This window comes from Zosterops lateralis, assembly GCF_965231275.1.
Source record: "Zosterops lateralis genome assembly, chromosome: 5".
Lineage (NCBI taxonomy): Eukaryota > Metazoa > Chordata > Aves > Passeriformes > Zosteropidae > Zosterops > Zosterops lateralis.
In genome coordinates, this window is record NC_139766.1 from 5717532 (window position 1) to 5742791 (window position 25260).

The following is a 25260-nucleotide window of genomic DNA, read 5'->3' on the forward strand; positions in this document are numbered from 1 at the left end:
ACAAATAAAAGAATTATAGCAGACCATATTTGTCCATGCTTGGCCAGCCATCTGGCTAAATAGCAATATTGATCCTGTAAGTAATGATATCTCTGAAATACCTCACTTACTCCTCAAGCAAAGTACAGGCCTTAGGGTGTGAATTTCTCCACTGAATTTTTCTTGAGGAAGGCAGCCATTCACCACATAGTAACAGCAACAGGTGGATTCTCTCTCACACGCTGGCTTTATCTTATCTATTTCTCTTAAATTAGTCAAATGAAGACTAGAAAGGCATTAGGGTTTGTGTTGTTTTTGTTTTTTTTTTTCTGTCTCAGCTACTGAATATTCAGTTTGGAACTCTGAGTATTATTTAATCGAGAAATGTTTGAGTTTTCTAAGCATTCATTGACCGAACAAAGCTTATTTTCCCCTTTATAACCAAAATGTTCCCAAACTGGGTAAGTGAAAAAAACTTCAAGAGCTCACATTAGGCGCTTAGTGCCTGCAGCACCTTTAGGCAGCTGAGTGTAAAAGCTGAGTTAAAGCACAGAACACCTGTTGAAATGATCCCTTGCGTGAGATGCCCCATCAAAGCTTGGAGAGAAATAAAGGCCCAAGGGCAGGTCGGTCCCGATCCAGAGGGATCCAGCAGTCCAGAGTGAGGGTCTCAGGAGTCTGTGTGGGAGGGGTGGGATCAGACCAGCCAGGGGCTCAGAGGGCAGGGCAGGGGCTGTCCTGTGCTGGCACAGCCAGTTCCAGCTGTTTCCAGGGGTGCTGCGGTGTCCCTTTGTGACACAGGGGCTGTGCCAGTTCCAGGTGATTCTAGGTGGTTCCAGGTGGTTCTGTGGTTGCTGGCATGTCCCTTTGTGACAGAGGCATGCTCCAGGGCTCTTTGTGACACAGGGGCTGGGCTGTGCCCAAGGCCACTGTGACCTCTGGGAGGTTTTTGGGGCACAGAGCCCTGGGGTGCCACTGCCCAAGGGGACCTTTCTCAGGAGGCAGCAGCTGCCTGAGAACCTCTGCAGGAAAGCATGACAGAGATGCCCATGGGAGAGAAGGTGAATCCCAAATCCTTGCCCACCCAGGGGCTGCTGAGCATGAAAAGGCAAAGGATGAGCAATGGGGCAGGAAAGAGAGGCTGGTGGTGGGATAAGGCTGGGCTTGAGGTATGCCAAGACACCCCCTCCACGCCCTGCCTCCTCTGTCCCACAGATGGACCTTGAGCAGCCACAGGTGGACCACGGGCAGCCACAGAACAAGAAGCACTGCCCAAATGCTCCTCCTGAGGCACAAGAGGCAGCAAAGGTGGCAACCTTGGGTGAGCAGGTGCCCTCAGCAGAGGCACAGAGCCATGTCCCAGCCCTGCAGAGCCCCTGCTCTTCCCCAGGCCCCTCATCTGCCCAGGAGACAGCCCTCAGCAGGCAGCAGTCAGTGCTGGCAGCACCAGAGCCTGGGCAGGGGCCCTCGGGCAACCAGGAGGAAAAGAGGGAAGTCTGCCATCCCCTTGAGCCATGCCGAGGGGAAAGCTACATGGAACAAGAGCTTTCCCAAGAGGAAGTCAGCAGAGTCCAGAAGCTGTCCCAAGGGGAACACGACAGCGACAAAAGATCACTGCATGAAAACTGGAGACGCATCACAATCCGGACTATCTGGGTCAACCCCAAGTACCCGGAGCTCTTCCAGGACTCCCTCCAGGAGGAGGCAAAGGCAACTCCTTCTACCTCAGATGAGCAGGTGCCAGCAGCAGGGGCACAGAACCCTTCCCCAGACAGCCCCTGCTGCTCTCCCTGTTCCTCACGGACTCAGCAGGCAGCCCAGAGGCTCAGTGACCCACAGGGGGTGCACAGGCGGCCCTCCAGCCCCAGGCGGGCTCTGCGGGCTCTCTGCATCCTGCTCTGGTGCTCCTGCGTGGAGCTGCAGCTGCAGGGTTAGTGCCTGCTGCCAGGCTCTAATTCAGATCAGTTCACTTGGGATAGATCTGTTGTCAATAAATATTTTTATATTTGCAAAGAGCTCTGGAGAATCACCACTGTCCCTCGTTACTGCACAGAGACTCAAAGCAACCAACACCTTTCCTGCAGGAGGACACACCAGTAAAAGACGCTGATTTGCCAGCAGTGCTCAGTGAGCCACCTCGGGACCCAGATGGGTTCCAGCAGCACCAGAGATTTGAAAATCAGTGGTTTCATGGTCGTTGTGTCCAAGACAGCTACCAAGCACCACCTCACCCACAAGAGCCTCTCTGGGACCAAGCAGCAAAGCACAGAGGACACTTCTCCACATCAGCTCCCTGAGGCCCTCTGCCAAGAAGTTGTCACCCAGGTGTCCTGGGAATCTCCTGGACCTGTCTTTTCCCAGTTAATTCCCATTGGAATTGCCCCACAAGGACAAGAGTGGTTGTGTTGGTGGTGTCCTGAGAATCCTTAAAGAATAACTCCAATATGCCACGGCCTGGCTGGATCCCACAACACCAGTGAACAATATCCTCTGACTGGTGTCCAGAATTCTGGACACTTCAGGTGAAGTAATGTCACTTTGAGATAAAGGAGTTTCAATGAAATATTCCCTGCTGATCTGGCATATGGGAGATGTAATCAACTTTACTTTCAGTTCACTGTCTCTAGAACATCCATGATTTTTAAGTCTTAGGTATTAGATTTACTCCAGGGAAAAAAAAACCCCAACAAAATCCAGCTAAGTAACCAGATGAGTTTTCCTCTTCACAACTCGTCATAGGCCAAGCTCAGCTGTGGAGAGGGAACATGGAATTGTGCCTGCCTGCCTGGGAGCTTAATAACATGTCCATCTGATTTTCAGAAAAAAAAAAAAAAAAAAAAAAAAAAAAAAAAAAAAAACCACCTTTTTTATCTTTTATACATGACCCAAACCTGATTCAGTTGAAAAACAGAAAAGGCAAGAAATTGCCCAGACAGGATGGATTAAATGAGACTGAATCTCTGAGTAATGTTTTGATGTGATTGTGACTGTCACATGTGGCAAAACCTCCAGCTGTACAATCCAGTGAGCAAAGAGGATTTTTCTAATGATTCTACAGCTGAGGATGTTCAAGCTGTTGAAGGTTTCCTGCTGACTTGCTTTAAAAGTGATAAAAAGCTCTTGGCCAGCCTCACTGGTGCTGACGCAATGGTGTTGGTGAGGCAGAGCACCCCAGGAACTGGATATGAAGCCCATTGGGCATTTGTGGGCATCAGAGATATGAATTACAGCAAAACAATTCCTTGAGCAGCTTCCAAGGATCAGATGAGGGAGCAATAATGGCCTTGGGCTGCTGGGCACTCTCTGCAAAGAGGCTGGAAAAGGCTGTTGATAACCAGGGCTATCACAGCAGCAAATCCACAGGAAAAAAACAGAGCCTGAGCAAAAACACTCAGAAGAACATCCCAAAGCCCCAGCCAGGGTCAGCATGTGGTGCTTGAGCTCTCAAATAAGGATGAAAGAAATATTTCATAAATGATAAGCCACAGCCCACAGCTGACCTGCAGAGGAACCTGCAAGGACCCTGTCCAAAAAGTGGTGGTCTGTGGCAAAGAGGCTGAGTTTTCCCAAGGTGCTTATATGCAGTGGATCATGCCCTGAAAATCCTCCCAAGTAGAAAGTGTGATTATCTCCTTGCTCTTCAATTAGACAAGATTTTGGTACATTACTTATGAGCTGTTGGATTTGACTTTTCACTGATCTGGTCCAGCCCTCACTAAGTTACACATAAAAGTAAAGGAAAGAATTATAGTCTCCTCTTCAGAAAATAATACTCATTTAAAGGGTTAGAAGAAGGCAGGACTGTCTTTTTTTTTTTTTTTCTTTTTTTTTTTCCCCCAGCAATAAATTAAGAGAGTAAGAACAGCATCCCAGTTCACCATCTAGATTTACAGCGGGGTTTTTCAGTTTCATTTGTCATGGTCAAATACATTACATTGGGATTAAACTGTACATGTTATTAAATACTGATTAAAAGAAGACAGCATGCTGTGGCAGGCAAATAAAACTTGTAAGTTACTGAAATCAAGGCTTTGAAAATGTTTTAAGGGAATTAATGTTTAATTAGAGATTTTGATCTATAAGGCATTCTAGTAATAGCTTCCGTAGGAGATTACACAAACCTGTGAGACATTTATAAGTAGAAAGAGTACTTGATGTAGTATTTTCTTTAATTAATCCTGCACTGGAAGACTACCGTGAGGGAATTTAGAGTTAGGTGTACAATAAAAAAAAAAAAAACATTCCAGTTTGCAGGCACTTCTGTGGGTTTTGGTTGGTTGTTTTGGGGTTTTTTTGTAATATCAAATTCATGTGCACATATTTTTAACAATACAGCATGGGATGAACTTAGAATAGTGTGATTAAGAATATTTTTAACTCAACATCCCCAAGTGAACTTGAATATTGAAGTGTCAGGAGGTTTACAGATCTCAGGAATTTGGCTTAATAGTCGTATTTTTTTTCTTCTGCTGAATGTTTCTGTTATTGACTTCCAGAAACAACATAAATCTTCAAAAATATTTTGCTTTCCAACATGACTGATGGTTTTATCTTTCACTCAGATATTCTTGTACAAAGTCTTCTGTTTTCACAAAAAAAAAATAGTTTATGTAATTTCCTGTAGGCAAACCAAGTGACTGATCCTTTACTGTTTCGCTCACTACATTTAATGTTGATGGTCTGACATGGTTTTCACAAGGCCTGAAGTGTCACTAAGGAAGTGTAAGAGGTGTTTGTGTTGAGAGGTGTAAAAATACAAATAGAAAGTCTCATGCCCTGAAAAAAACCCTCCTGCTCCCAGCTACCAATGTTATGGAGTTAGAGGGATGATAAAACTCCCATTAAAGTTACTGGAAGGGGAAATGAATAAACTTCATAAGTTTTCAGTATAAAAACCTGGCAATTTTAGGTCTTCAAGTTCATCTTCAGTCTGAAATGCATCACATTTCTGCTGATGCACTGAGTGAAATAAAGCTGCAAAGACATTTTTGAGGATTCAAAAAGCTTGATAAATTTGAAAAATCACTTTGAAAATGAAGACATCTTTCCTTTTCCTCCTCCCTTCCTGGTATAGCTGGACCACAGATAGTGTGGTCTATTACACAGGTTTTTGTTAAATCCACACACTTAAAAAATGGAAAGATATTAATACATATTACAGCTTACTAATATTCCTCACAGCTAATTTTTATCACTGGTTAAACTATGCTGATTTTCTCCTCATCACTTTAGCTGTAATTTTTTTGTTTAATACCCAGAGCACACATCCTCTATGCTGCCTGCTTAATTATTTTCACCTCTTTTTATGCCACATTTCTCAGATCAGTAATTATGTCAGATCATAAATCCCATCCTACACTGACTATAATAACTTGACAGATAGTAATACTTTCTATACAACATGGAAAAAGGTGAGTTGGTTTAACAAAACACATTTCTTTCTAGTTAGTTTAATTAATTCATCTTAATTATTTAATTAACTACTGTTTAATTAATTTGAATCTGATGCACTCACTTACTATATTTATATTGCTTTTTTTTTTTTTTTTTTTTTTTTCCTGAATGGGACTAGTGTTTCATTACCTCTGTTGCTCATTAATTTTAGTGCTGCTCTTGCTTTCTTGAAACGTTTGTTTCCTCCAGGGCCAAGTTAATCCATAATTCAGTGCTAATGGTAAATCTCCGTGCATTACCCACCACACACAATCCAAAAGGCAACAGGAGGGACTGGATCACATCAGGTAACAGAACCCACTGCAGGAATGCACCCTAAATAGCCACAACCAGCCTGCCTTGGGGGTAAAAGGACACCTCCTCCCACCTGCTTTTGATAGCTTTATTTTCCCAATGCCATCTTCTAAAAATATATCCCTGCTTTTCTTCCCAGGCTGCAAGGGAGCAGGGTGGGATAGAAGTGGCAGCCCATTTCTAAAGGCTTCTGAGGGCTCTTTGGAAGAGTCTTGACAAACCAAAGCCCAGAGCAAATGCCACAGTGAAACCAGCCAAGGTGGTGAAATCGAATTCAACAAACTCATGTTCAGAGGCTCTCAGGAGCAGCTGCACTGCTTCTACCCAATGAAGTGACAGGGAGCTGCAATGCCTGCCCTCAGCTGGAGATCTACCACAGCATGCTCATCTATCAACTGTTACCTCTCCAAAAGCATATGGAATAATGGTGATTGCCTAGAAAAGCAAGGGCCAGGGGCTAGAAATACCTCTGCTGCCTGTACACTTCACCTTCTTCAAATGTGCTTGTGGCAAGGCAGCTGAGCATCAGTGTAAGTGGGCTGTGTTGGTGAAAGGGCAGAGCCAGGGCACAAAGCCACCCCAGAGGAGATGGACTCCCTGCACCACACCTGAATGTGCTGGCAGATGAGGGTGAGGGTGGTCATGACAGATGAGGGAGCCTGGCAGCCTCCAAGGGAAAGGACATGACCATTGCCAAGAGCCCCTGAAGTCAAACCCCATCTACTGACTGCAAATGTGAGCTAGGGGAGCTTGCACAAGGATTCAGATGCTAAATTTTCTCCAGGGGCTTTAATTCCACCCTCACATTTTAATTCCAGCTGTGTGGAACAGTGCACACCGTGCCCATAACCCACAGCCTGAGACCCACTCAAAGTCCCACCCCAGGAGGGGAATCTGCTGCAAAATCCCCCCCCCCCGGGATCTACCCCAGCACCCAGAGCAGCTCAGGAATCAGACCTGCCCATCTTCAGGCTAAGGAGCCCCTGCTAAGCACAAAGCTGAATGAGATCACAGCTGGTTCAGGGCCAGAAAATAATGGTACAGTAATGGGTTTATTGGCTTTTTGAGAAGGAGCTGTTTGATTTCAGACAGAGGAGAGTCAACAGCAGCGTTCGCTCCCGCTAATCTCATTTCCAGCAGCACGCTGAGTGAGAAGGCACTTGGGCACAAAGCTGTGCTCGATTGCTCTCTGTTTATCCAGGATTACATTAGCAGCCCAAGAGCATCTGAAAACAGCCCCTAGCCAGAGCTGGGGCTTTGCAAATGGCTCCTGCAGCCCCGGGCTTGCAGGAAAAGAAATCCCAGTGTTTCCAGCAAGCTGCTGGCAGTTTGCTCAGTACAAGAGCTGGATTTAGATGCACAGGTTTTGGATGTGCAAATTGAAGACAGTGTCTGTTGAGGAAAGTACTGCAGATAATGAGTGTTGACCATTTGGTTCATTTTAAATAATTAATTTACCTTAAGCAAAAAGAAATAAAATGCAGAAGGGTTTGACCAGGGGGGAAGTTGGCAGAATTTGGTCTGACCATGATCTACCTCATTATCCACAAAATAAGTTACTTTGAGAACAAAATTACCACCAAGTCTGGTATAACAGCTCTTTATTTCAGTGTCTAAAACACAAAGAGAGGGCTTGCACTTCAACATCAGAACCATGCAAAGCACCTATACACCAAAAATGAGATATTGAATGAGTGTCTCCCTCCTGCTACACATGGAAAATTTAGGCAGGAAGACTCCATTTCCTGTGCGTTCTGCTCTATCCTTCCACAAATCAACCAGCTGTGAGGGGTGGTAATTAACCTTCATTCCAAACCAAATCATTTGCCACTGAACACTATTCCCTACTGCCCTAAGCTGCTAAAATATGTTCCTGTAAACTTCATCAAGCACCCAGTTCTGCTCTTGGTCTACAAGGATGAAGTCCCAAACATCTCCAGCTACAGGACAGACTTTAATCAGAGGTACTGAATTAAATGAGAGCAGAGTTTGGCTCAAAGGATGAATGTCTCCTCCATACAGAAGCCCAGAAAAGGCCCTTACTAGTGTCCCAGAGAGGGAGATGTAGAGACCACCCTTAGGCTCAGAGAATTGTCATGGTGCACAGAGGACAACCAGACATCCTGAACTATTAAAAAACAGTGGTATAGAAAAATAAAAGGCATAAAATACTGAACCAAAAAGGTTCCAAATAAGGCATCAGCAGGTCCCAACTGGATGTGCTCCTGTTACATACATCACCCTCCCAGCCAGGATAGATAGGAATGATGCATTAGGATTGCATTTCTGACTTCCATCATTAAGTACTATGAGCAACCAGAAGGATTCAAGTTCTCTTTGAAAAAAAGAAAAAACAAAAAACCCTCCAAACACAAAACCAGGGAGTAATGTTTTGGTAAGTATTTCTTAGAAAAGAAAATAAAAACGTTAAAGCAATTCCTCGAAATGACTCATTAAAAAAAGACAACATTCCTGTAAAGTAAAAATATATATATATAAATAGAATCTATTTTTTGTTTGTTTTGTTTCTTCACTTGTTTTGTTTTTTTTTTAAAAAAAGACATTCAGTATCACGCCAGCGGGTTCCGATGGCCGTTCCCGCGGGTCTCCTGCGACAGCCGCTGCTCCTTAAGGCAAAACGTCGGGGTTGGCACGGTCAGGACAGCTGAGTCCCCGTGGCAGGGCCCTGTCAGCAGGGCTGCTTCTCCCTCACGCTGACAGAGCCGTCCTCCATCCCGAAATACACCACCTCAGCCATGTCGATGAACAGCCCCGTCTCCACCACGCCTGCGGAACGAGAGGTCGCTGGTTATTGCCAAAGCCACCCCTGGGCTCCTGCTCTCTGCCCTGCCTGTGTTGTGCTCCTTAAAATGCACCAGGGCCCTCCATCAGGGGTTTGGAGAAGTGTCCAGCCTGTATTGGCCACACAGGGAGCTGCTGGGAAGTCTTTTCCATGCAGCCACTCCCAGCAAAAACTCTCCAGACACTGAGAAACAACTCCCAAAGCTCCCCTGACATTCACGCTGCCCCAGCCATCACTGTTGCACCAACACAATCACAAGAAAACCATTTTCTGCCCTCTGATGACCCATGGGAACAGGAGGAAGCTGCACACACCCCCACAGGACTGGGGATCACTGTGGGCCTGAGAGAATTTAGCCTGCTGGCAGCTGCTAAATTTTCCCAAAGAAAAATTTCTCAAGAAAGCTTTTTCACAAAACAATCTTGGCAAACAACTGTTCTTTCTCAAAACAACCTTCCTCGAGGTGGTGTTTTGCTGTTTCTCTGGTTTAACCAATGGCATTAGAGAAGTGTCATTCCTATTCACCAACCGAACATCTCAAGAAGGCAGTAAAAATTAGACAATAAAGGCCTTTTTCTATGCTCTTTGCCTTCTGAAATATTTTGAGTCTGTCATCTTTCTTTCGTGTCTTACAGAGACAGATCATCTGAAAGATTCTCCTGTAAGGAATCACCTGGCTCACACTTGTTCAAATGTTAAGACTTGGCAGCTCCAGTGCTACCTCTGCAATTTGTAGCCCATTAGTAAATGTACTTCCGATTGCACTTAATTATGGGGTGCTCCTAACTTCACAGTGATCACTGACAGGCAGCCAGAGGCCAGGAAGGTGGACAGAAAAGGAGGACAAGGGCCACCACAAGCACAGGGTGGCCAAAACCCTTCCCCCAGCACTGCATTTAGACTTTAACAGCCTCACATTTAGGCTCATCCACTTCTGGGTAGGGAAGACGCTCTTCTTCCCTTAACAGGTGTATTTCTGAGCAGAAAATAGTACTGAGACCACACCCACAGGGTGGAACAGGTCCCATTATTTACTATTCCTTTCTCTACCAAAAACAAATGCAGGGAAGAAGTTCCTGCTGTGCAGAGCAACCAGGCACTGTCTGTCTCTTGCACAGACACAGCTCTGATGATACAGAGCCATGGGCAGCAACTGGATTAGGATATGGAGCACTGCACCAGGGGCAGATCCCTTCCAACCCCATCAGTTCTGTGATTCTGTGGTAAGAACTACTGAGGGAAGCAAAACCACAGACCAGAAACAACTGGAAGTTATTGGCCACTCTTCACCCAGCCTACACCCAGAGCCTCTGCCTGGTCTGGTGTTCCAGCTGTGGTGCCAGGACAATATATGGCTGCTTTGTGGGGATCCTGTTTGTGCAACAAGATCCCAACCTGTTCCTGCATGTTCTGACATGAGCAGTCAGTGAAGGCAGCACTTCAGGGACAGGCTTTGTTTTGCCAAGATAACCAGAAAGAGTTGCAGATGCTGCTTCCCTGAGGACTCAGAGCCTTCCCTGAGTGCCAGTGCCCCTGGGCAGTCCTGGATGGCCCAGAGGCAGCTCTGGCCTGGGCAGCAGGTCTCAGGCAAGGCAGGAGTCCTTGCAAAGAGGCTGTTTTGTCTGCAAACAGAGCACTCAGCCACTGCTGCTTGAGTCCAGCAAGAGCTTGGGCACATTTTATCCTCACAGCAAGGCCAGCAGGGAGGGCTTCACAATGGGAATGGGATGCAGAGCTGTAAGCAGCTCCTGGAAAATACCACAGCACGGTGCAAATCCTCCCTCCAGAGTGCACCAGGGTTTCCACTAAAAGTGCCTCTCTAAATGGGCACAAGGAGAGTAAGGAAGAGGACAGGACTGTTGTGCCTAATGGGAAACAGTGTCAACATCAACCAGCATCACTCCAGGTTTTCACCACCACATGGAAAAAGCCACAATTATACCAATTAAGCTGTCTGCTCTCTTGAGTAGAAGCAAATGCAGGGACCTGCAGAAGGGCAGCAAATACACACACACACATTTCCTCATATGCAGGAGAGGGCCGCCACAATCCGGGTTACTTATCACACACCCAATCTCAGCCAGCTTTTGTGGTTTTTAAGAAATCAGATATCACCTGGTATCATTTTTATGGCGGTGTTCACTTCATGCCAATCGTGAACCTTGTCAAACTTCCAGTCCAGGATGAAGTTCCCGTTGTCTGTCACCACAGGGCCCTGGAAGCAAACACAGTTGTCATGGCATGAGCCTCGTGCCTCCTGATCCCACCCAGGGACTGTCACAGCCCTCACTGGGACCAGCTGTCTTCACTGCAGTGATTTAGAGTCATCATTCATGTAAATTGGGGCCGTCCCCACAACAAACCTGTCAATGAAACCATCACCCCCAACTCAAGACCCTCACTGGCAGCTCAGACTGCCCTACAGCCCCCCAACACCCCCAGAGCAGCAGGTGAGACCCAGGCTGGCAATCCCTCTGCTCCCTGCTCTGGGATGCTCCTTGAGGAGTCATAGCCAGAGAGGCTTTCAGTGAGCAGCCTGAACACCTAAATACACAATTCAGTAACCAAAGTATTATAAGGAGGAGTTCCACAAGATGTCACTTGTGGGAGTGAAAGCCCAGATTTGACCAGATGAAGGGCCAGATCTCTGGTCCCCCCTTTGTTCCCTGGAGGAAGCAGGGCTGCCAGGGACACTCACTGCTTTGTTAACAGCCATCCGCAGCTCCACGACACCGCCAAATTTTTTGGTCAGGGCTTTGGTGACAGGGACATAGGCCATGGGGATGACCTCGATAGGAACTCCCTTCTTCCACTGCTCCCCAAGGCGGTCAGACTTTTTCCTGAGGGCACAGTTTGAGGTGGGATTAGTGCTGGACATTACACTGCTGACACCATTAACACCACCCCAAGCCCTCTGCAAACCCCTTGGGCACAAGGCTCAGGAGGAGACAGGATCAGTCCATGTGTGCTGTGCCCAAGAGCCAGTTTAATGCACGATGCTCTATCCACTCACAAGCCTATTTTGACATGTTTTGGACAAGCAGAACTGGAGTTGTTTTTCCCACAGCCCCATGGCTGGAAAATTTATCCCATGCTGACAATCACTGAGCTCAGACAGCAGAACTGCCACTTCCCCACAAGCTCTGCTGACTCCCAAGCAGGCCTGCTGAGTTGAAAATTAAGGAAAAAAGATAAATTGAATTGCTAAAATACTGGGAGCCAGGCTCATTTCCACCCATTCCTGCTCTCCTGTAACCATTGGAATGACAACAATGGCCTAACACACAGCACCATCTGAAACCTCCCATGGAGGAGAAAGATATTATGAACAGTAATATCATCACCTGTAATCAGCAATAACAATGAAGCACTTGGCAAATCCTGCAACTATCTTCTCCTGTGTCAAGCAGCCACTGCAAGGGGGAAAAAAATAAAAACAAAACCAGAAAACATCAGACTGCTCCTCAGTGTGCCTAATGGCCTTGAAGTCCAGCCCCCTCCAATATGTTTTTGCTGGTTTTGATGCTGGAATTGCCCCACACCTTATCCTCCTTATCCCCACCCCTTACTTTTTGTCCCTTGTCCCTGGCAGCCTTGGCCAGGAGGCATCTCCACACAGCCCTGCACAGGATCCTCTCCCAGAGACATCCACAGCCACACAGGGGTGCTCAGAGCCCCCACCAGCCGCACTGGGACAGACAGACAGAGGGACAGACAGAGGGACATCAAGGCTCACCCGCCACCTTTGATAAGGTTGAGCTCAGAGTCCACCTCATCTGCTCCATCGATGGCAACATCAAGCTGTGGGAAGAGGAGACAATGGATGTGGAAACCCCTCCTGTGCGGCATCCAGGCCCTGCTCCTGGTGCAGCTCTAGGGGTGGAGGGTTCCAAGCAGCAGTCACAAATGTCACCAGAGCTGGGACCACCTTGATGCCAGCCTGAGCAGAGACAAGTGTCTGATGGGCCACCCAGGGACACCCTGAGACCACCCAAACCCCTCTAACAACCCCAGGCATGTGAGAGGAAGAGAAACCCAAACCAACTGCTGGTCTGCAAGGCACATCTCTTTAGCCTCTGGTGTTAAGGACCAGCGTGCAAGATTTTCCCAGGAAAGATCTTTGACAGTTCAGCAATATCCCTGTCTCAAGCCTCATCTTGGAAGAAATGCCAAGCACCTGGAGGCAACACAACTCAGCAGCCTTCTTGCCATCTAAAGGGACAAGAACTAAGACAGAACTTGGGGGAAAAATAAACTAAACCTGTTAAAATCATAGAATCATTAAGGTTAGAGAAGACCTTTAAGATCATTGAGTCCAACCACTCAAATCCTGCCACGTCCCCACTAAACCATGTCCTTAAGCATCAAATCTACATGTTTTTTGAACACTTCCAGGGATGCTGATTCCACCCCTCTCCTGAGCAGCCTGTTCCAGTGCTTAACCAATTCTTCAGTGAAGAATTTTTTCCTAATATCCAATCTGAACCTCCTGTGGCACAACTTGAGGCTGTTTCCTGTTGTCCCAACTCAAGTTCTCACTCATGTTCTGCAGTGTGGCTGCCCAAATTCACCCTCAGGGGATGACTAAGGAGCCTGGATGCTTTCTGAAGGACCAGGTGAGAGGAAGCCAGGTGAGGTCTCACCTCCTGGCCCCACTTACCTCTGGATTTCGGTCCAAGTCACTCAGCGTTAAGCCATTCTGCAGGATCAGCTGACGGGCCTGTGCACCAAGAAGACAACAAAACACCATTTACCAGTGGCAGGAAAGGAAAAGAGGCTCTTGGTGTCATTCCCTGGCTGCAGCAAGGATGGAGACTCCTTGGGAGAGCTCCACTGCTCCACTCTGAGCTCGTGCAGAGGCTGCAGCAGGAACACACAGCAAGGAGAAAATGATGTTTCCACACCAGAGCAGTTTAATCAAAAGAAAATCCTGCTGCTGATTTGAACTAAAATGCTCATGTGGTGCAACAGGACTCCTGGGTTTGGGTCTCTCCATACTAAATAGCAGGAGGCCTCATCAGCTTGGTGGGAATCACTTGTATCTAAGCACTAAAGCAGATATGGAATTTTTAAATCCTGTGTTTTTTCAGCTTGGAACATCATTCTCCCTCACACCCATCCAGACCTTCTCATCTCCTTCGCCTGAAAAATGGGACCAAGAAAATTAATATTTACACCACAGTAATGTGGAACTAACAGAGAAAATATTTTTCATATTGGAAATGAGCTAAAAAGTAAACAAAAAACCCACAGCTCGTGGGAAAAGTGTGGGAAGCTGCTGAAACAGCTGCTTCGTGGCTTTGATCTACGTTTCCTGCAGTGGCTGTGTGTTTCCCTCTAGTGGCAACACAACACAGGGCACCCAGAGCTGCCCTTGCCTCAGTCCCTCAGCTCAAACAGGGAACCACAGAATTGTTTGGCCAGCTTTACTAACATCAGGTCCTTAACCCAGCATTGTCAGGCCACCACTAAACCATATCTCCAAATGCCACAAGTACATGGCTTTTACATCCCTCCATCCCTGGTGACTCCACCACTGCCCTGGGCAGCCTGTTCAGTGCTTGACCACCTGCTCAGTGAAGAAATTTTTCCTAATATCCAATCTAAACCTCTCCTGGCGCAACCTGGGGCCATTTCCTCTTGTCCTGCTGTTGTTTGTTACTTGGGAGAAGAGACCAACCCCAACCTGGCTGCCTCCTCCTGTCAGGGAGTTGTGGAGACTTAGAAGGTCCTCCCTGAGATTCCTTTTCTCCAGGCTGAGCCCCCCAGTCCCCTCAGCTGCTCCTCATCCCACCTGTGCTCCAGACCCTTCCCCAGCTCCACTCCCTTCTCTGGACACGCTCCAGCCTCTCAGTGCCTTTGCCAAGAGGAACAAAACTGAACACAGTATTTGAGATGTGGCCTCACCAGTGCCCAGGACAGAGGGACAATCTCTGCTCTGGTCCTGCCCCACCTGCCCCCCATTGCTGACACAGGCCAGGTGACATTGGCCTTTTGGGCCACCTGGGCACACCATGGCTCATGTTCAGCTGCTGTCACCAGCACCCCCAGGTCCTTTTCTGTCATACAGCTGCTCCACCCACTCTGCCCACAGCCTGGAGTTCTGCAGGGGGTGCTGTGGACAAAGTACAGACCCAGCACTTGCCCTTGCTGGACCTTAGACCACTGGCCTTAGTTCATCCATCCAGCCTGTCCAGATCCCCTGCAGAGCCTTCCTGCCCTCCAGCAGATCCACACTCCCACCCAGCTTGGTGTCATCTGCAGAATCTCTAACTGGTTGAATTTTCTGTGTTACAAATCATCATTTGAGTGAGATTCCCTCCTTGCACAGACTCTGCTTAACTCCAAACTTGCTACCATGCTGCAGCTAGACCAAGAAACCCCAGAGCAATAGCCTACATCAGCTGATTCCTCTGAATTTACCCACTAACACTAACAGAATGCATCAGTCAGAGGTACTGGCATCCCAGAAACATTAGAATTAGCAGTTGGCGCTCCTGGCAACAAAATATGATTTGAAGAGTTTATCATGGCATTTCATAGCATGCAGTTTTAACACTCATGGCCTGTGGGGCCCTAAGAACTCACAAAATGAAAGGAGTAAAAACCAGTGGGTTGGCATTCATCACATGGTGTTCACAAAAGGAGATTTCCAGGGATCTGGGGAACTGAAAGCATTAAAAAACACTGTGCTGCACATGCAGGCCAGACCCCTGAACAGCTTAAAGTCAGTGCTGTGGCAACAAGGTGGCTTGGCTCTCTCCAGGCTCTGCTTGCAAGGCGATGGGAGCAGTGGGAATCAAAAGCAGAGCTCCCATAACTGAGGGAGAAGTGGTGGTGACTGCACAGCACTGGACAGGAGCAGTCCCACTCCGTGCTCTGGGCACACGTCCCGGTGAACAGAGACAACGCAAACGCCGGGGCACAGATACTTACCCTGCTCTAGCTTTACTGATGGTGATGCATTAATGACCTGACAACAGGGAAGGGAGGAGTATAAAAGCCCACTGAAACCAACTCTTCCTTGCCAGTGACCTCAGGCAGCCATCTACACCTGTGCACAGTGAAAATAAAAGGCTGTTTTGCTGACCTGGGAGTGCTTCACTCGGAATTGGTTGAGGTCTAAAGGACTGCAAGAGATACAAGGCAGCCCCATGCTGGGAATTTTGGCTCCTGCAGGTGAACAATCTCTCTCTTCCCTTTAACAGCAACTTTTCTGTTTTACTGGTAAGAAACTCAGTGGTGTTAAATGAACTATGAAAACATTTCAAGGCAGGACAGGCTCCAGCCCAGGCCCACTACAACAGCTTCATCAATATTTTCTTTAAGAACTAATGACTGAACTCAGAGCACTTCTCCTAGATTCACAGGGGACGTGACATTTCAGAGTGGGAAGCATTTGAGACAAATCAGACTCTCACCACAGTCTACATAAGCAACAGAAGTACTGATATAGGTTAATTTGAAGTACTGATATAGGTTAATTTTTTTTTTTCCACTTTGCAGCACCTTGCATTATACCCCAGTTGTTTGCAACAGCTGGGAATAGAGAGCCCTGTCACCACCACACCTTAACAACTACAGGGTAAGATGTTAAGTTTTCCTAAGATTTTAGGATAATTCATGTTGGTCTCTATCCAGCCTCCAGGTCAAAGCAGGGACAGCTCCCAGGTTGCTCAGGGCTTTACCCACCCAGTGCCTGAAAACCTCACAGAACAGGCTCTGCTCCACCTGCCACACTGCCTGACTGCCCTCATGGTGACATGGTTGTGACAGAAGTAGTCCCCAGGCTCGCACCAGGACCATGAGAAGGACACAAGTCCTCCATTGGGATATTGCCACCCAGCCTTGAAGACCTTCAGGTGGTCCCCACCATGTTACCTCTGCCTGCCCAAAAGGAGGTGCCCACCTCAGTGAACAGAGGCAAAGAAACCGAAGCCAGCTGCCAAAGGCATGGGAGAGGCTCAAAAGCTTCCCCAGCAGATCTGTATTCCACCACCAAGGCAGGTTCTCCCTCTCCCTCCAGCCCTCTCAACATCTAGCTTGGTATGAACCAATTCCTGCAAAGGCTGCACAGCAAACAAGAGGTTAAGGCAATTTCTCTTCTGCAATTTCTTATCAAATCCAGCTGATGCATTTGAAGTTCCTGCTGAAAACACAAGAGCTTGCTATTATTCTTTACAGCTGTCAGGGCTGATACAGACTCAAAGGAGACAAAGTGTCTCCACTGAGCTTTGCACTACGAGTCTGGTTCACCACTAAGCAGCATTTTCCTTCAAGTGGGATCCAGAAGAAGCCACACACCAACCCTGACACAACCAGCTTTACCACACTGGCTCCAAATACACCTCCCAGCCCTGAGCTCAGATCAGGGTAACACAGCACCATCACCTTCTTTGGGAGGTCTTTCTGTAGGCTGCACCATGACTGCTTTCACTGGTGCTTTTGGTTCATTCACACCACTGTCCCCCAGCCCAGGGGAGATCCCCTGCAGGAGTGTTTGGACTGGCAGAAAGCAAAGGAGGAAAGCACTCACCTGAAAGGACGTAGGGATGCAGACAATTGTCAGGTTCTCCTCCTTAACTCGCTCAGCTGCAGGAAAAAAAGCAGAAGCCTTGGTCTGTTCATTGCACAAGGCAAAAACACAGCAACTTCCACTTTAAGAAACCTCAGTTCAGCACAGCCCCTCTGATTCATTGCAATTACTTGCTTGGCTTGCAAATAACTCAGTCACGCTCAAAATGCAAACAGGTGCCCCCTCCATAGGCTGAGGCTCAATTTCAACACTCAGAAATGTTTAAACACACTCTCTGACCCAGCCCAAGCCACCATGAGCCTTCAACCTTTATGTCTCCAGCAGCAGAGGAGCCTCATCATCAAATCCTCACCTGGGAAATCAGCCCTATCCCCTCTCTCACTCCATTAGACAGGTTTTTGCTGCTCTCCATGTAAACACAGAGCTCCAGCAGCTGTCTGAAAGGTTTGCTGGCTTGTTGCCCTGGGGACATCACATTAATTTATTATAGAACATTTAAATATATAGCAGGGAAAGAACTAATAAAGTACAGTATTCCATTAAATGGAAGGAAATATTTCCTCCCCCTAGGCTAACCTCAAATGACTAAAATCTATTACTAAGATATCATTATGGACAAAATGTTATTTTAGTAATTACAATACTCAGGCACAAGCCAACAGCCCAAGAGTCAGCAGGAGCTCATGCACCAGAGCAAGCACACGAGCTACAGGCTCCAAGGTAATGCTGCTGCTGGAAGGATTGCACATGCAATACGTGAGGCTGGATGTTGTTACAAGCCACATCCCAGTTCTAAAGCAATCAGGAGACATGAAAAGCCAGAATATGCAGCTTGGAACAGCCACTCCTCTTCAAATACAATAGCCATTTATTTAGAGACTGATTCTGTGCTCAAGGAGGGAGTGGCTGCAGTGCTGAGCCAAGCCCAGAAGGCTGAACAGCAGCTCCCAGACAATGAAGTGCATCACAGAGTGGGAAATGGGTGACAAGGGGCAGCCTCAGCCCTGCTGTGACCCTGCACAGTGAAGGGCTGGGCTGTGCTCAGATCTCAGCCTGCTCTGGGCTGCAGGACAGCTCTGCCCAAGGGAGCTGCAGGTCACCAGGGGACTTCCACACAGGTGGGACACAATGGCCTGTGCTGCCCAGGGAAGTGATGGAATATTCATACCTGGAGGTGTGGATGTAACACTGGTGAGTATAGTTTGGTGGTGAACACAGTGGTGCTGCACTGGATTTGAGGATCTTGGAGGTGTTTTCCAACCTTAATGATTCTGTGGTTCCTCCTCTGTATTCAAGCAAAATCCCCAAGAAGAACAGGGCTGATCCTGCACTCCCAACCCACCATGGCCCCCACAGCTGCTCTGCTCTGCATCCAAGGACATCCAAAATTCAGCACCTCCACAAGCAAATCTAGGACTGAGAATGCCCTGCAAAGGAACTTTAAACCTCTGCACCCTCTGTAATGAGCCATGAAAATAATAACCCTCACACTCACTTTGCAAAACTGCATTTGCCTCACTTGAATATTTTGCTGAAATTTTCTGAATCACACCCTGAGCAAACTCCTGCACCTGGAGCAAGCAGGTAAACCTGGCTGCAGGGTACATAAAGAAAATGCAGCAGGGTTTCACATTCCTTGTTTTCATTACACCTCAGCAGGGCCCTCAGTGTGAAACGTGTGGATGTGGGAAGCAAAATGAGCCACAGGCAAAGGGGTTAAAGGAAGCAGAGCAGCTGCATGGCCCCGAGCCACACAGCAAGTCAGCACTGGGCAGAGCTGGGCAAAGCTGGAACCAGACCAAGGAGTTCAGCTCCAGTTTGTGGTGGGTGCCAATGGAGAGCTTTTCCTGGCTGTGTGGGGAGAACAGGTGGCAAATCATTACCTCCTCAGGACTCTCAGGTAATAATTTAGGAGCCCAACACCCAGTTTTAACCTTCAGCTTCAAGCAGGACACAGCAGCAGGTGAACAGACCCGAGGCATCAGCTCTAAGTCAGCATGCCGGTGATTTAGGGTGTTTTTCAAGTAGTTGGGGCAGATGGAAAAGGGGATTTTGTGCGGTGGGAGGGTCAGGAAGTGGAGCTCCTACCTAATCGTTGCACGGCGTGTACTATCGTAGATCCGCTTCCGATCCCAAGAACTTGATTGTTCTGCAAATCAAAGAGACAGAGGAATGATCTTACTGGAGGCTCCACACTGTCCACTTTCCCCTGCAAAACTGGCATTATAAACACATGCAAGAGGAGCCTTGTCCAGGGCTGCACGTGGCCACAGCATCTCAGCACTCCACCGGCAAGGAAAGGAACGCACTGTGCCAGTGAGGGCACGGCCATGGTCTGCGGCCAAGGGATTTTAATCAACTCTCCCTCTCATTAAAGGACATGTGCTTGCTAATTACCAGCACAGTCCGATCTCAGGGTGTTCAATGCACACTCGCTGGTGGTTGCTGGCATTCCATGAAAGCTCTCCTGCCGGAAGGCTGTGAATTTCAGACAATACCACAGAGGAAGAAGGGGAAACAACCTCAAGATAAAATCTCCCAAGGAACCCACAGAGTAAAAGGCTGGGTTTGCTGCCAACCATCTCGTTTGTAAACGGCACAGATGCACCAGCAGCCAAAGCAGAGAGCACAGCAGCTGTTCCTGTGAATAATAAAAAATGTTTTCCAAAACAGAGTGTAAAGCTGCCTATAGGAGAGTCCAGCAAAACTTGAAAGGTGGGTGAGCCTGGCAGTGTGTGCTGAAGAGGATGAAATTTTAACCACAGCTCCATCCTGGCCTTTCTCTGTGTTGCCTGATTTCAGAAGGATCACTGCCCTGTCATCCACAACACAGATACACTCCTAAAAGGTGCTGCAGGCCGAGGGTGGATGAGTGCACTTGTGTTACTTCTGCAAGACATATTCTCTGCCACGTCAGTCTCTGTTTATTATCAACTCAGTTTCCCACCCCCTGTAAGTGACCTGCAGCCTTCTGCTCTTCCCATTTTCAGTGTACTTTGTTTTCTTTGGATGGGATCCAAAGCTCAAATTGACTTAAAGAGGCCCAGTATCACCACAGAGACTTCAGATGAGGAAGACATGAAGACAACCAGAGATGCAGGCACAGAGCTGTTGTGCATTATCTCTTGGACATTAGACAGATCTGGAGCTCTTTCCTCGTGTGCAGCAAATCCAGATTTCAGCAGCTGTGGAAAAAGCCACACCTGCAGCACTTCAACCAGCTAAAATCTTGCTGTCACGCAAGTTTACCTGAAAAGGTGGAGTTCAAGACAGGTCACACTCCCCTAGGATTAGTCATTTCTCTTGCTTCTGCAGGTTAAAAGCTTAAAGAAAACAGGAGTTCTCCAAAAACAGAGGCTCAGTTTACATCCCAGCCCTCACTAACCACCGTGACTTTGCAAAGCTGGGCAGAGCAACAGGTCACTGCTGCACACCTGCAACGTGGCCAGCAGAAACCCAGCAGCTCCTGAGGCTCCCAGTGTCACCCACCCAGCAGGCAGAGCCAAGCAAGGCCAGCCAAGGCAGGGACAAGCAAAGCTGTGCAGAGGCTGGCAGGACACAGGCAGTACCAGTGTTCCCAAAAGACTTGTTTTGACCTGGGGAGAGGCAGGTTCTTCTCTTTGCCCTCACTTCTGTAGGGTGACACAGCTTCTTGGAGCAGCTGGGTACCCTAAAGGGATGGGGAAAGCCTCAGCATCAGTGACTCCACTGTAATGAAGCAGGAAGAGCTCACAAAGGTCCCAGCCCATCTGTTTATCAGTGATTAGAGGTGAAGCAGCACCTTAAACCAGCATAAACTGGCGCTGTCACAGCCCCTGCCTTAGTGTAATTCCCATCTCTCCCTCCTCAGCCAGACCAGAGGCCAAACCAACCACAAAACATCCACTTTTAAAAACAGGGGCAGGGCAAACATTGGTGAGAAGCAGAGCACTGAGGAGCAGCACCTCATGCAAAAAAATTGCTTTTCCAGTTGTTTACCAGAAGCCCACCAAACAAAACCAAGGCACTGAGCCACAGCACAGCTGAGGATCCACGTATGGGTGAAGTGGACAGTGACCACAGCATTTTCTCAGCCAACCCAAGGGTCTAAATACACTGTCCAGCATTACAGAGGCCAACAAGGCAATACACATGGAGCAGTATCAGCAGCACACAGGCACTGACCAGTCCAACCCAAGATCAGAGAACAAAGAGGTCCAGCTAAAAGCAGTAGATAAATACAGAGCAAATCCCAAAGTTTGCTCAGTCCTCTCTGGGGCAGCAGGACATAGGGCAGTACCTGTATTTTCATTTCTAACAGAGCTGCTGGCAGGGCCCGCCCTCAGAGGTGTTGTATAAACGCAAAGCCAGCTCTCCCCAAGCAGCTTACAGCTCTAAAGCCCCAAGCCCTGTGCCAGCCCTGCTCCCCCAGGCTGTCACAGCCCCACAGTCCAAGGGCTTTGAGGTTGGTCACCTCAGTGTCCACTCCAGAACTGGGGAACCCTGCTCCTGCAGCTGTCAGGGGGACAAGTGCTTTGGGTAAACACACCAATCTAGCTTTAATTAAAAAAATAAAAAAAAAAAAAAGAGAGAAACAAGTTTTCCTCTCCTAATCCCCCCTCCCACACCCAGGTTTACATCTGCCACACGAGGAGCTGCTGTCCTGGCAAGGCAGGGATGGGTGTGAAGGTGGATGCCAAGTGAGGAGCCTTATCCAGTACCAGTCCCAGTCCCAAGCCCTCAGTGCCACAGATTTATGGCACAGTTAAACAAGAGAGATTTGTCCAGCAGAACCAAACCCTGGTGTCTCCCACACATCCCTGCTGTGGAAGGGGAAGCCTCAGCTTTGCTTTCAGAAATGAAGTTGCTCCCTCCTGAGAGCTCTAACAAGCAAACACAAAGGTATCCATTACAACCAGCATCTGCCCCCCGACAGTGCAAACTGACAGCTCAGACCATCCAGCTCCTGGGCAGTGACCCTGAGCTCCTTCTCCACAATTTCTTGCAGCCAGCTTGCACAAGCACTGGGGTATTACCCCAGACACTGCCTAATTTACTTACCAGCATCACAAGCTGGACACTGAACTTTAGTCAGCTGGAACACAGCCAGAAACATTATCCTAAGTTTGCTTGGCCATAAAACAGCACAAAAGCTATTTCACTATAAAAGTCCAGAAGTTCTGGTTTTCCCCCAAATCAAAGGAGGCCTCATTTATAGTAACTCACAGCAACAGCAATGTCTTGGCTCCATGTCTTGTGACACGAGTCCTTCCTCCCACGACCCCCCAGTGCACAATTTTGGGCTTGCTTGGGTAAGAAAGGGGATTGTCCTGCAGCTGCCAGAGCCCCCAGGCTCCCCTATCTCACAGCCTGATCACTGTAGATGGTGTTGGCCTGGCAGGGCTGGGTGTCACACAGCATGTGGCTGTGCTCTCTCAGGCAGGTACAGACTGCTCAGAGGAAAGGGGCTGCAGAACCAGACAAGCTTTCGTGGCACATAAAGGAAGCCACCAGCAACTGAACTTCAAAACCTACCGAAGGGGGGGGCAGGAAGGAAAAGGGATTTTGTTTTCCTCCCCTAACTGCTAATATCGACTTTCTTAACGGCAGCTCCTCACCCCGATTTCACCACGGCTGTTGCGAAAGGGCTGGCACTGATAACCCTGTGTGACTGTAACCGTTCATCTTCCAGTCGGGCTGTGCCAAACTTCAGGCAGCTCCAGCCCTATCTGACACTCAAGCCCCCGGGTGCATTTCTCTCCCTTCAAAAGGACAAGACACAACGCCCTGGTCAGGGACTGTTGCTCCTTGCTTGGGTGCTCACAAACGGGGTGCAGCAGCAGCAGCACATCCTGGACTTGGGGAAAGGAGCAGTACATGGCATTAGCCTGAACTCCCACACAGCCCAGCTCGCAGGAGGGTGCACAAAGACTGGAAGTGCAAGATATTACCCCAAATTCGGGGTACACAGTGCTGAGCTGGATCAGACACGAAGCTGCTGCCAGGGAGGCACACACTGGGGAAGGAAAAGCAGTTTTCTCCCTTCACCTCAGCTAAAGGAAGTGAAGTCCAAAGCGAAAGAGAAAGAGGCTCAGCAGGACCCATCCATGCACCCCAGGGTCCCCCTCTGCACCCAGGACTGTTCATGCTCCGAGTGGGGGTGGTATTCTCAGTGCCCCCCATTGCACCCATGACCCCCAGGGCTGCTCTGTGCACTGCAGGGGTCTGTGCCACCTGAAGCCCATTCATGCCCTCGGAAGCTCAGTCCATTCCATGGCCATTCCATACACTGGGGAGTCCCGGCATAGCCCTGGGTCTGTCCGTGCACTGGAAGGCTCCGTGCACCCCTATGTTTTGTGGCCGCTCTGTTCTGTGGGGTCCCGGCACCCCAGAATTGCTCTGTGCACTCCAGGGTCCATCCATGCACCAGAGACTCTGTGTACCCCACGGCCCCTCTGTGCATTGCGGGGTCCCAGCACCCCAAAGCCTGTCCCTGCATCCAGAGCCACTCCATGAACCACAAGGTCCATCTGTGCTCTGGGACAGTCCGTGGCTGCCCTGTGCTTTGGGGTGTCCCTGCACCCCAAAATTGCTCCATGCATCCCACGGTCCGTCCGTGCACCGGGAGACTCTACACACCCTGTGGCCGCTTCGTGCTTTGGGGAGTCCCGGCACCCCAGAGCCACTGTGTGTATGCTGGGGGATCCTGGATTCCCGTCCATGCACTGGGAAGCTCCGTGCACTTCACTGCCACTCCGTGTACTGGGGGGTCCCGGGACCCCAGAGCCTGTCCCTGCAATCCAGAGCTGCTCCATGCACTGGGAAGATCCGTGCACCCTGTGGCCGCTCTGAGCTTTGTGGAGTCCCGACACCCCGGAGTCGCTCCGTGCAGCTCCCGGCCGCTCCGTGCACTCAGAGCCCTGGCACCCCAGAGCCCGTCCCTGCGCCCGGAGCCGCTCCGTGCAGCCCGGGACCCGTCCGTGCCTCTGGGACTCCGTGCACCATGTGGCCGCTCCGTGCATTAGGGGCTCTCTGCACCCCAGAGCTGCTCCGTGCACCCCAACCTCCGTCTGGGGATTTGGGGAGGGGTCTCTGCACCCCGGAGTCGCTCCGTGCACCCTGAGCTCCGTCCGTGCTCTGCGAGACTCCACGCACCCCGTGGCCCCCCGTGCATTGGGGGGTTCCTGCACCCCGGAGTTTCTGTGCTTTGGGAGGGGGTCCGTGCACTCCGGAGTTTCCCTGTGCTCTGGGCGGTCCCTGCAGCCCGGACCCCTCGGCGCACTCCGGGTCCGTCCGTGCTCCCGGAGGCTCCGCGCACTCCGCGGCCGCTCCGCGCCCCGGGGCTCCGAGCCCTCCGAGCCCCCCGCGCCCCGCAGCACCCCGGGCTGCCTCACCTGGACGTGCTTGTCCACGGCGGCGAAGGCGGCCCGTTTCTTGGCCTCCTCTGCCATGGTGCCGCCGAGCCGCCCGCGGGAGAAGCCGCGCCGCGCCGCCGCCCGCCCCGTTCGGAGCCTCCCTGGCGGCCGGGCAGCCAGGGGCGTGCTGCGGAGCAGGGCGAGCCGGCCGGGGAGCCGCATGCCGGCGCGGCCCGCCCCCGGGGGGCTCTTCCTCACGGGCTGCAGGCCTGGGCCGTGCCGGCTCCTCTCCTCCTCCGCCTCCTCCTCCTCCTCCTCTCTCTCTTCTGCCGGGAGGATGGGACTTGTAGTGCTGCGAGCGGCGAACTACAGCTCCCACAATGCCCGACAGTGCCCGGAGCAACTTGTTGAATCGATGTCTATACATTTATAAGTACCGAGAGACGGGTTTGCCGGGGCTGGAAGGCGGCAAAGAGCAGAGGGATGCGGGGTGTCCCACCGGGAGGGGCTGGGGGAGGAGGGAGGATGGCGGGGGAGCCCCTGCAGTGGGGCCAGGCAATGCACTGAGCTCGGGGAGTTACTGAGCTCTGGCCGGGCTTCCACAGGTTTTGAGGAAGAGCCTTTCTCGGACTTTTCACTCAAACTTTGTAGTACGATCTCCCTCGAAAGTAGCAACATGGACATGACAAACGCCAGGGCTCCTCTGAGCACATGGTGTCAACAGCACTTAGTCCTTTACCCCGCCCTGCCAGGACGGTCCGGACAAAACCCCATGGAAATCTCCTGTCCTGAAGCACACAGTGCCTTTTTTTATTTCCCATAGTTTTTCCCTCTACCCTGGGTTGACCTCTGATGAAGTT

The 25260-nt window shown here is 49.6% G+C and overlaps 1 protein-coding gene across 2 annotated transcripts; it reads right to left on the minus strand.

Moving 5' to 3' along the window:
- Positions 1–7311: 7311 nt before the first annotated feature.
- On the minus strand, positions 7312–24637 carry RPIA (ribose 5-phosphate isomerase A). 2 transcript variants are annotated; one of them, XM_083861622.1, is made up of 9 exons: positions 24440–24637; positions 19155–19215; positions 17067–17122; positions 13191–13250; positions 12267–12331; positions 11875–11943; positions 11229–11370; positions 10646–10745; positions 7312–8514 (listed from the first exon to the last, which is right to left on the minus strand). In XM_083861622.1, exons 1-9 carry the CDS (start codon positions 24620–24622, stop codon positions 8417–8419), a joined length of 834 nt encoding a protein of 277 aa, XP_083717748.1. In that variant the 5' UTR covers positions 24623–24637; the 3' UTR covers positions 7312–8416. The 2 variants fall into 2 exon arrangements, with proteins under 2 accessions (XP_083717748.1, XP_083717747.1); XM_083861621.1 differs by lacking the exon at positions 24440–24637 and adding an exon at positions 19589–19663.
- Positions 24638–25260: the final 623 nt, after the last annotated feature.

Excerpts from the sequence above, each read along its gene's own strand:
- RPIA (XM_083861622.1), bottom strand. The coding sequence starts at position 24,622 with ATGCGGCTCCCCGGCCGGCTCGCCCTGCTCCGCAGCACGCCCCTGGCT. Across the intron at positions 12,332-13,190 it reads ACTTGGACCGAAATCCAGAG|CTTGATGTTGCCATCGATGG; the intron begins GTAAGTGGGGCC and ends CTCTTCCCACAG. Across the intron at positions 10,746-11,228 it reads GGATGGCTGTTAACAAAGCA|GGCCCTGTGGTGACAGACAA; the intron begins GTGAGTGTCCCT and ends GTTTGCTTCCAG.